Source organism: Hyperolius riggenbachi, chromosome 9 (genome assembly GCF_040937935.1).
Source record: "Hyperolius riggenbachi isolate aHypRig1 chromosome 9, aHypRig1.pri, whole genome shotgun sequence".
NCBI lineage: Eukaryota > Metazoa > Chordata > Amphibia > Anura > Hyperoliidae > Hyperolius > Hyperolius riggenbachi.
Genome location: NC_090654.1, coordinates 272,689,797 through 272,701,703, shown reverse-complemented (window position 1 = coordinate 272,701,703; position 11,907 = coordinate 272,689,797). Strand labels below are relative to the sequence as shown.

General features: G+C 46.1%; 1 protein-coding gene across 1 annotated transcript in view; it reads left to right on the top strand.

Moving 5' to 3' along the window:
* The window catches only part of RPS6KA5 (ribosomal protein S6 kinase A5), a 128,096-nt gene extending 116,700 nt beyond the window's left edge, over nt 1-11,396 (top strand). The window contains exons 14-17 of the mRNA XM_068252255.1: nt 2,836-3,027; nt 5,929-6,088; nt 6,210-6,373; nt 10,880-11,396. Coding sequence (XP_068108356.1) covers nt 2,836-3,027; nt 5,929-6,088; nt 6,210-6,373; nt 10,880-11,113 — 750 coding nt within the window. The 3' untranslated portion in view covers nt 11,114-11,396. The remainder of the gene's footprint in view (nt 1-2,835; nt 3,028-5,928; nt 6,089-6,209; nt 6,374-10,879) is intronic.
* Nucleotides 11,397-11,907: the final 511 nt, after the last annotated feature.

Sequence of the window (11,907 nt, the reverse complement as noted above, 5' to 3'; positions counted from 1 at the left end):
TCTGAGTCAGTACTGAGTCAGCCACTTACATACCTGATATTTAACTCTTTCAGGCAGAGAAAGGAAAAAAGGAACACAGCATAGTTATTTGTGTGCTAGGCACTGTACATACACATGTCTATCTCATTATGTCACATTTCAGTTCGGGTATCCTTTAAAGAGAACCAGAGACGAAGAACCCTCATGTAATTTATCATATATATCAGTGGGAACATGACAGTAAACACCTACTCTGCTCTCTGTTTCATTCTTCTCTGCTAAATCTGCTTGTTATCAGCTCTGATAAGAATCGTCAACTGAGCATTCAGTCTAGCTTTGCCCAGAATGATTATAGCCGAGTCAGTCTTCTGTGATGTCTTTTCAAGCCCAAGTCTGCCCCCTTGTGGCTCTATTTCCTACTCTTTATCCTCCTAAAAGGAGGAGGGTGTTTTAAGTGAAGAATGGGCTAAAATTCCTTTGGAACAATTGACAATTTGTATGAATCAATACCCCGGAGAATTGAGGCTGTAATTTCCACAAAAGGTGGACCTACACCATATTAAAATATATTTTGTTGATTTTCAAGGTGTTTCCATTATTTTGTCCAGCCCCTGTACAAACTCCATGCAACATCCAAGTTAGCAGGAAAACTATGGTAATGAAACCTCAGATAATCTAGTCTACATAATGTGAAGATTTACAGAGTTGGCAGGTAAGGGAGCGGCAGACTATAGTGCAGGGGCATAACAAAAGACCCTGCAAGGGATGCAGCTGGGGGAGGGGGGGCAGGCACCACAGAGGGACCGGTCCTGGGAGACTGACAACTAAGGCAAGAAGAGAAAAAACCTTTTGCTCTCTGCACAATTGTTCTAATGACTGAATCTGCTCGGCCACTGATAAGGAATCACTCAAAGTTTTGCAGACAAAGATTTGTAGACCGTCCCTATTCAGTGTTCAGCAGGGTCTTGTGTACAGCGTTGGGAGGGGGGGGGGGGGGGGAGTTGGTGTTGGCGGGAGGGGGCCTCATCCAAAGTTTTGCAGGAGGGCCCAGTGATTTCTAGTTACGCCACTGCTAAAGTGAAATCACACTATTCCTAGAGCTATAAAATAAGTCCATGCAAACCTCAGAGAATTAGTAGCTGACAGACTGATAAACAGCTAAATTCTGTGAGGCCATGAGTTTTAAAACCTGACTAAAAATATAGAAAATAGAAATATTATTCTTGAAGCCCATATAAAAATGAACATACTAAACTTTCAGGCCTCTTTCACAGTGGGACGTGGCGTTTGATGCGACGTTAAGGTCGCATAACGTGCCTCTAATGCAACGCATTGAAAGACTATAACTTGGACGTTATAGTACATTCTTTAGCCCTGCATTTGGTGCGCCGTTTTCATCGCACAGTGATGGAACGAAAACGGCGCATGCGTTACATTAAAAAAAAAAAAAAAAAACTTACTGAGCATGTGCAACACACACAACGCAGCAAATGTATTTCTAAACGCACAGCATGCAGCACTATCTAAATATTGCTACACGTTACACACAACGCAACGTGTGCACTGTGAATGTCGCACAGACTTTGTATTGCTGTGCGTTAGTCTGCGTTGGAACATTTTCTAATGTGCGACTTTAACGTTGCTCTGTGAAAGAGGCCTTACTGTAGAGCTAGCGTGGACCAGTTCAATGTTCATTGCTCTACGATGCATTTTTCAATTGGTAGTGGGATGTGCTGGCTCCTCCTCTTTCAGGCTACCGGGAGCCTCCGCTGCTTTTTTTAGTGTATGTATGATCGGGTGGGAGCACAGGCAACGGGTAAGCAACCAGGCAGGCGGAAGGGAACCAAACCGGTATGAAATGATTTAAACGATCTGGACATGAGGCATCCAGGGAAAAATGTAGTCATCAACTCCTTTAAAGTGGAACTGAAGCCAGGTTATTTACGTCATGTCCTTTGAGAGCAGTTTAATGAGTAACAGAAAAATCAGAAATGTTTACATGTAAAAATATTAAAAAAAAAAAATCAAATTTACAGCTTTGGCCTGTCTCCTTTCCGTCTTTCCTCAGCAGCTGAGAAATCTGTTACATTCTGTTACAGTGGTTAGAGACCCGAACCCCAGGAAGATAAACAAACCATAAAACTGTTTGAGCAACCAGCACCACCTTGTGGTAAGCTGGACATACAACACGGTTGTAAATCAATGACTTTATTACAAATATGTACTGTAAATGTGGGTTCAAAGCCACTTTAAAGAGAACCCAAGGTGGGTTCTAAGAATGCTAACAGCACACAGAGGCTAGGTCTGCGTATAATGCCCAGCCTCTGTTGCTATCCCAATCCCCCCCTAAGTTCCCCCTGCACTCTGCTATGCCCCCATAAATCACCCAGCCTGCTGTCGACACACAGCGTGTCGCAGCCGGCTGTTTACTTCTGTGTCAGTCTCGATGCTCCCCCGCCTCCTCCATAGCTCCAGTCCCTGCCCGCGGTCCTTCCTCCAATCAGCGGGGATGGAAGGGGCGCAGGTGGGGAGCGGAGCTACGGAGGAGGCGGGGGAGCGGCGAGACTGACACTTACAGAAGTAAACAGCCGGCTGCGACACGCTGTGTGTCGACAGCACGGCTGGGTGATCTATGGGGGCATAGCAGAGCTCAGGGGGGGCTTAGGGGGGATCGGGATAGCAACAGAGGCTGGGCAGTATAGGCAGACCCAGCCTCTGTGTGCTGTTTGCATTCTTAGAACCCACCTCGGGTTCTTTATGTCATTAATCTCCAGATGCCGTACAGATATTATCTGCTGAATGAGGTGAATTTTGTCAATGCACTTTGTAACCATTTCCCCTTATTTTTTTTTCCAGAATTTTCTTTTCACGGATGAAAGTGACAACTCGGAAATAAAAATCATAGATTTTGGCTTTGCCCGATTAAAGCCTCCAGATAACCAGCCTTTGAAAACTCCCTGCTTCACTCTGCATTACGCAGCACCGGAGCTACTGAACGATAATGGCTACGACGAGTCATGTGACCTCTGGAGTCTGGGGGTCATTTTGGTAAGTAAAATATGAAAAGCAACTATAACATGGGCTGCAAAGGATTTCAAAGAGTGAGAGTCTAATTCTCATTAAAGCAGGATTGTCAGCCACAATCAAATTCCACTTACCCACTGCTCTGTGTTTTATTATGTAGTCTACATCCTGACCCTGCATTGCAAGCATTTCAATATAATCATAAATGTGTCTGCTGTAATAAATCTTATCTCATTCAACCTGCCTCTATTCTGGTACATAGCTGAGGACAGGGAAGCTTGTTATCTCCCCACCCACATTCCTGCTCCTCACTGACTGGCTAAGGGCAGCTCAGTGTGACACGAGGCTGAGAAGGGAAATACACCTCACCTCTCTACAGTAATTCCAGATAAAAGCGCGCTAGTACTACCACCAATGCACATCTAAAAATAGGCAGTTCGCTATAATTTTATAAAGTCCGAAACACAAGTTGCAATTAGTAGCGCATCACAGTCCTTGGTAGTCAACAATCAATAGTTTGTTTGTTCATAGATCAACACCACACCATAAGAATACGACTCACCCTCTACTAAGACCACTAACTGGTCGTAGTTACGCCTTGGGGTTATTCCCAGGTCCCCCCAACCTTCTCAAACAAACTCTGAACGGCCTGGTATCTTGGTTCACCGTGGTTTTCATTTAGATCATACCTCCGAATAAGACTCCCATAGCATAATACTGTTTGGTTCTGAAATAGCTAAAAAATGTATTACACTTACAAATTCCTTTGATTAAAAACACATACGTTTTTTTTTACCACAGGCTCTCCTCCATATCGGTGGCCCCTGGGGGGCTTTCTTAATGTATATGGGCTCCTGAACTGAAGATCAGCTGCTGCACGCTCAGCCACTGCTCAGCGCCTCTGCATGCTTATATTAGAGGCAAAATAATTTGGCTGCAGTAGTGTCTGAATCGCACATCTGAAACAAGCAGGCGGCTAATCCAGTCAGATTTCAGTTAGTCTGAACAAGCATACAGCATGTGGTATGGTAGGGGTGTCTTGGCACCCTGGAGATAAGACACAGGAAACACAAAAAGGACGGGCGCCCAATAGCGTAATATGTTTTAGTATAAGGTCAATAAGTGGTATAATGAAAACTACTCACAAAGGAGGGTTGCAGAGGGACAACCGACCGCAAGAAGCAGGTGGAGACCATAAACCCGACTCCACTCGGGGTGGTCCAGCCGGACCTGGAGACGGTCACTCTCTTAGGAAAATTGACAGTTGTCCCCTGTGGTGCGAACCACATGCAGTCTGTCTGAACCCCTCCAACAGGATATGTCGGGGGGTGTATAAGCACAATATGGGGGAAAGAGGCGCCCTGGTGTGTGTAAAATTCTTAAAAACAAACGAAAGAAAGGGAGGTAGCTTACCTCAAATAACAAAATGATTTTTATTATTAAGCCGCTTAATAATAAAAGTCTTTTGTTGTTACAAAGATTTTGTTGTTTGAGGTAAGCTATTTCCCTTTGTTTTTATTTGTTTTTAAGAATTTTACACACACCAGGGCGCCTCTTTCATCCATATTAAGCATACAGCAGATCAGGTGTTTCTATTTGCTACAGCAGGAGAGCCAGGCAATCAGCATTTTTTAAAAGTAAATTCTGTGTTTCCCCGAAAATAAGTGTCTTATTTAATTTTTGCACCAAAAGGTGTGCCAGGGCTTATTTTCAGGGGATGTCTTATACTTCTGTGAACACACAAGATCCTGTGCTGTGTGTCGTCCTGCCTTCCCCATTGTGCTGCCTCTTCCTCTGCTGGATCCGCCTCTTGTGTGCCCTTGTGTCCCCCTTGTACCTTTAGTGTCCTCCTGGTGTTCCCCTCTGTACTCGTGTCCAACATCTCCTGTGTCCCCCTATGTTCTCCGTGTTCTCTGCTGTCCTCCTAGTGTCCTCTGATGTCCCCATGCATCCTCCTTTTTCCTCCAGTTCCATGCCACTGTGTCCCCGAGCTTCAGCCTACGTGGAAGAAGTACGGCAATTTGTGTTTCTACTGGAGCCGATGGTCTTGCAGACAGGACCATGGCTCGGTTATTGGGCCAAACACTGCACTCCCTGAGTGGCAGTGAGTGCAATGATTGGCTCAATGACAGAGCCATGGCCCCATTCGCGAGACCATGGGCTCCAGTAATAACACAAGTTGCCATCATTTTTCACCTTCCTGCTGCTAGGGCGTACTTTCAGGGGATGTCTTAATTTTGGAGAAACAGGGTAAATATGTCAGCCTCCATGTCCTGCTCATTTCAAGTGTACTTTAAAGAGAACATGTAACGACAAAAAGTTCCCCTGGGAGGTACTCACCTCGGTAGGGGGAAGCCTCTGGATCCTATCGAGACTTCCCCCATCCTCCTGTGTCCCACGGTGGTCTCGCTCTGGCCCTCCGAACAGCAGGGATGTAAATATTTACCTTCCCTGGCTTCAGCGCAGGCGCAGTATCGGCTCTCCGCTCTGAGATAGGCGGAAATAGCCGATCGATGTCGGCCCGCTCTACTGCGCAAGCGCAAGTCTCCTGCGCCTGTGTAGTAGAGCGGACCCAACAGAGATCGGCTATTTTCGCCTATCTTCGCGCTGAGAGCCGCAACAGCGCCCCCGCTGGAGCCAGGGAAGGTAAATATAGCAAGCCTTGTCAGGCTTGTCGAGCCAGGATTGCCAGAGACTTCGGGGGAGCCAGCACTGGATTTACTGCAGCTACAGCGGAGGGGAAGCCTCATTGGGACCCTGAGGCTTCCCTTTACCGAGGTGAGTATCCCCCAGGGAAACTTTTTTTTTTTTTTTATTAGAGTCTCTTTAACTTTTTTTTGTCTGTTGATTACAGGAGGCCCTGATCTCTCTGGTGTGGATGTTGGTTTCTGTCATTCATGATCTTTTCTGTGCTCCTTCTTGCAGTACACAATGCTGTCAGGTCAGGTGCCTTTTCAGTGTCATGACAGAGTGGTGACCTACGCCTCCGCGGAAGACATCATGAAGAAAATCAAGCAGGGGGATTTCTCTTTCGAAGGAGAGAGCTGGAAAAACGTCTCTGAGGGGGCAAAAGATCTGATACAAGGTAGAGAGACCAGTGTGACCAAGGCCTGCCCTGATTCTAAGAGCTTATGTGCATCTGACTGGTGGAGTTTGTTTTCTGACCTGGAGGCACTTTGGTTGATTTTTTTTCTCTCCAATTTCAGGGCTTCTCACTGTGGATCCTAATAAAAGAATTAAGATGTCTACCTTGAGATACAACGAATGGCTTCAGGATGGCAGCCAGCTATCGTCCAACCCTTTGATGACTCCGGACATCCTTGGCTCTGCTGGAGCCGTTGTAAACACGCATGTGAAAGCCACTTTCCACGTGAGGATCTTTCCATTTCCCTTCTCAGGGCCGGTTTGAGGCTTGGGGGGCCCTGGGGAAAAGGTAGAGGGCCCCCTACACCCAGAAAAGTCAGCCCCTCTGGGCCCCAAGTTAGCTGCTGCCCGCGGCATCTGATATCTCCACCCACACTCGCTGTGTGGTGGTGTGGAGGTGAGGACTGTAAGGTGGCAGCTCAGGCAGGGGAGGGAGCAGGGATACATACTTTACCAGTTTCCACCGGCATCAAGGTTACCCAGTTGCCTTCCTGTCTGCTGCACCGCAAACTGTGCTCTCCACGATGTGACGTCACGTCAGGGAGAGTGCCGCTGCAGATCATTCAGGCAGGAAGGGAACCATGGTAACTGATGCCGACAGAAGCCAGTAAAGCATGTATCCCTGCTCCCTCCCCTGCCTGCTAAGCTGCCATCTCCCGGTCCTCACCTCTACCACGCAGTCACCGGGGCAGCAGTGCCCAGCGGCAGCGGATGGGCAATTAGAATTTTTAGGGGCCTCTATGGACTCTGTGGCCCGGTGCAAATGCCCCCATTGCCTTAACGATAGCACCGGCACTGTCCCTTCTGCACTCTCTATGACAGGTCTTACTCTCTGCAGGAAGGCAAGATCAGTTTTATCACTTGTATACTCCAGTTCAGCATTTCCCATACATGCGCTAAATTCTCACCCGGATTTCACAAGCCCTTTTGCATAGATAGCAACTCAAGTTGTTTTTTTTAAACTCTTCCTGTATTGGAAAACAGAAAGGAATTTCAGACAATTTATTTATAGGGCTAGCAGTATATATACCTATGTCTATCTCATTGTGTCACTTCAGATACGCTTTAAAGGACACCCACGGTGCAAATAAGCTAAAGAAATAAACAATTGTATCTATCCTCCTCCTAAAAATGACTTTTTAAGATATTCCAGTTTTATTTTATATTTAAATCTATTTATTAAGTTTGTACTGTTATTGTTTTTGCTCAATGACACATTCATTGAAATATGCCAGAGCTAAAATCTATACACTATTGACCCTTTTTATCTTTTTCCAGATATTTTCTGCTAGGAAAGTGTTTTATACTTCTTATCAGTGAGGGTTAAACTGTAGTCTGGCCCAGTCCTGACTGAGACAGGAACTTCCACTTACATACCTGATGTTTAACTCTTTCAGGCAGAGAAAGAAAAAAAGCAACACGGCATAGTTATTTGTGTGCTAGGCACTGTACATACACGTCTATCTCATCATGTCACATGTCACCTCAGGTATCCTTTAAAAAAACACTTAAAGAGGAACTCCAGTGAACATTTTATTTTTGGCAGGTGATGTAGCTGCTGCATGGTTTTTGGCAGTTGGAAACCGCTGTAAACAGCTATTTCCCACAATGCAACAAGGTTCACAGACAGGAAATTGCCAAAAGTTTGAACTTTTCTTGTGGGAGGGGTTTCACCACAATATCAGTCATACAGCGCCCCCTGATGGTCTGTTTGTGAAAAGGAATAGATTTCTCATGTAAAAGGGGGTATCAGCTACTGATTGGAATAAAATTCAATTCTTGGTCGGAGTTTCTCTTTAAGTGCCACAGGCTTACACCACCCCTATTGACCAAGCTATTTTTAACAATTCAGGCCACTGCACTTTAAGGGCTAGCTGCAGGGCCGTACAACTCAGCACAGAATTGATTCCCCCTCTATTCTGCCACCAACAGAGCTTTCTGATGGTGGGTTCTGATCGCTGCTGCAGGCATTTGTTTTCTTTTTAAAATAAACTTAGTCTCTTTTTTTTTTTCTTCTTCATAAAAATGACCATTTTTTTTATTTTTCTACCCCCGAAATACCCCCCTTCCCCGCCAGCCAATCACAGCGATCGACTCTCATATACATCAGCTATGAGAGCCGATCGCACTCTGGGCCTCCCAGGGGGACAGCTGAGTGTCACAGCTGTCCCCAGTACAGCGCTGTCCTAGATCACATATCTGTACAATGTAAATAGATGGCGGTTCCACCGTCTAACAGTCTCCTAGTGGCGATCACCGCTGGGAGACTGATGACGGAGCGGAGCTCCATCATTCAAGCGGGGATGTGCGCGCATTGGCGGGTGTGATCCCCTGCAATCTCCGCCTCGATCCTGGGGCTGCCGCCGCGTTCACGCCGATTGGCCTGATATCTAATATATATGGGTGTGTGTATGTATACCGTACTTACTTGGGGCTTCCTCCAGCCCCACGAGGTATGTGGGCGTAATCTGGCCGGCCGTGTTCTACTGCGCATGCGCAGCTCGGCCAGATTAGAGGTGTACAACTGGCCAGATTACCGGCAGCAATAAAAACAACGGAGCGGCCAGAGAGGATAGCGGGGAGCCCACCCACCTCATCGGGCTAGAGAAGCCCCAGATTAGTGTAAATACACCCATACATAACATCTCAGGTACACTTTAAAGAGAACTCGAGGTGTGTTTAAAGAATGTTATCTGCATACAGAGGCTGGATCTGCCTATACAGCCTAGCCTCTGTCGCTATCCCAAACCCCACTAAGGTCCCCCAGCACTCTGCAATCCCTCATAAATCACAGCCGTGCTGTGAGGCTGTGTTTACATCTGTAGTGTCAGTCTCAGCTGCTCCCCCGCCTCCTGCATAGCTCCGGTCCCTGCCCCCGGTTCTTCCCTCCAATCAGCAGGGAGGGAAGGGATGCAGGCGGGGACCGGAGTTCTGCAGGAGGCGGGGAGAGCAGCAGACTGACACTATAGAGATAAACACAGCCAGCTCTGACAAGCTGTTTGTCAGCAGCACGGCTGTGATTTATGAGGGATTGCAGAGTGCAGGGGGACCTTAGGGGGGTTTGGGATAGCAACAGAGGCTGGGCTGTATAGGCAGATCCAGCCTCTGTATGCAGATAATATTCTTCAAACCCACCTCGGGTTCTCTTTAAGGGTGGATGATGTGTGTTATGCATAGAAAAGGGTTTTGTGAAGAAAACAAAATGTTGCAGTTTTTGCAAAATTGAAAAGTAAGATTTGTCCTGCACAAAGTCACAACTCCTCTTCAGTCAATCCTCCCCATCTCTCCCATCCCCCCTAGTCAGTCTGAAGCGTGGTAAGCTTTCAGTCAGTTGGAAGGCGTGGCTTTAGCCGACAGACTAATCACGTTACCCACTGCATGCACTTGTGACTAAATAGGGGAGTGTTCTAGCCTGGCGCGGTGTGATCAAGCAGGTAGCAGTCACTGAGGATTTATGTCATAGTTCACTTTTCAAAGTTGCGAAAACTGCAAAGTATATAATATTGAACTTGTTTATGTGTGATTTAAAATATACATGTAAAAATGATGCTTTAACCACTTCGCATCCAGGCCATGTTTCCCACTTATGGACCAGAGCAGTTTTGACAGTTTAGCTACGTCCTTATTTAATCAGCAATAACTTTAACCCTACTTATGACACAGAAATGAAATATATTTTTCAAGACAAACTAGGCTTTCATTGTATGCCATTTTTTCCATCGAACAATCTTGTTTTCTATGAATTTTAATGAAAAAACAAGGAAAAAAAATAGAAAAAACACATTATTTCTCAGTTTTACCAATTCCAGTTTAAAAATAAAAAGTTCTACTGTAGATAAAAAACAAATTTAGTTTGGCTATTTCTACCGCTTATCGCAAAACTTAGTTTATGTTCCTGTCACAATTTATGGTGAAGATATTTGATTCTGAAATAATGCTACAGAGTGTATTTTTAACTATGAACTGAGAAAATAAAAGTATTTTAATGGCAAAAATCAATCTCATTAGCTCAGGAAACATATATTCCCGTTCACCAATTAGTGCTGCATCAGATAGTGCCAGAAATGTGCACAGGGGCAAGCCCAATCCTGCACAGCACTGCTTCTGCTACAAGACGTATATCTACTGACTCGTGACTTAGATGAAGTCACAGAGGACGTAGATATACTGTAGTGATGGATAAAGTAGTTAAAGTACAACGAAGCAAACTACAACAATAAAAGGTCAGATACTTATCTATGGAGAGGGAAGGCTCCTAGATCCCTAGGCCCTTTCTGATCTTCTCTGGTTGACCTCATTCCAGTGCTGTCGCCCCCGTTGCAGATAGTTGACCAACTGGTCGCACTCGCCCATCTTCGGAAGCACTCATGGACACCAGTGCTTCGGAGTTTTCCGAAAGCTCCCAGAGGTGGCAAACATGAACCGGGGGACAGCGGTGGAATAAGGAGAGAGGGAGGACTGGGAAGGATCTATGAGATACAGAGCCTTCCCTCTCCATTGGTGAGTGTCTGACACTCAAGTATAATTCAGTATTAGTTTAAAAATATCTACTCCAACAACATAATCTTGCTTTTTCTCCTCCCTCCACCCCCCTCCCTTGTGCTAGGTTGTAGAGGAGAACTTGTTGTACAGGTTTGTCCTGACAACCTCTGCTGCATGTCGTACAAGTTGCATCCTGTCTGTGGTTTGCGGCGTATCGGTTCATCCATTCTTTCTGTTTTTCTCCCCGCAGGCCTTCAATAAGTACAAGAGGGAAGGCTTCCTCCTGCAGACCGTGGACAAGGCCCCGCTGGCGAAGCGGAGGAAGATGAAGAAGACTAGCACCAGCACGGAAACACGGAGCAGCTCCAGCGAAAGCTCCCATTCCTCCCACTCGCACGGCAAAACCTCTCCGACAAAGACTTTGCAGCCTTCGAGCCACTCCGAGAGCAATAACCCAGACACCATCTTCCAGTTCACGGACTAGAGTTACTTTCCAAGAGTGTCCTCAACGCAGCTGAGCATCTCTAACAGGCTTGCAAGCTACCAGCCATCGTTGTCTTTGATATGGATGGACATCTTGGTGCTTCAGGGGCTTTGACGAAACTTATTTTGGCATGCAAGCACTAATAATGAGTGCCGCAACGTTTTGTCCATTTCTCCTCTCTCTCCTTGCTTGGGTGGAGGAGATTGAAGACCTTTCAAGGGCTGATGCAGACAATACAATGTCTTGCCTTACTTAACCCAAACCTCGTTGCTTAGATCCATCTTGCAGTGGTTGGGGGGGGGGGGGGGGGTCACCTGCCAGCCCTGAGTTTATTTAGCGTCCTCTACATCGGCTGTGTGGATAGAGCACAGCTTATGCAATCTGTGACTCCTAGGCTTATACAGCTGGGCCTAGCAGGACTTGATGTCATCAAGAAACCAGAGAGCAATAGGTTTCCGCTTTGCGTACTGTGTTGGGTGGCAATGCCTTTCTTTATTCACCCGCCGCTCGGCTTGCCACATCGCAGTATGTCTGTCCTTCATTTCAAATCATTTTATCACTTTTGAAGAGTTTTCTCATTGCTGCATTCGTAACTCTCCGGCCGTAAGTCTCACCCATTTTTTTGTGTGCGCGGTCTTGGACGTTTTTCAGATCTAAATCATGCAGCTGAAAATGATTTTAAGTTGCCTTTCGCCAACTTCCTGAAGTTGGCCAGGTTTGATTTTTGTAATGATGAGCAAAGATGTCACCCTTGGAAACCGATCGTGTTCTACTCCTTAGAAAACACTGCATTT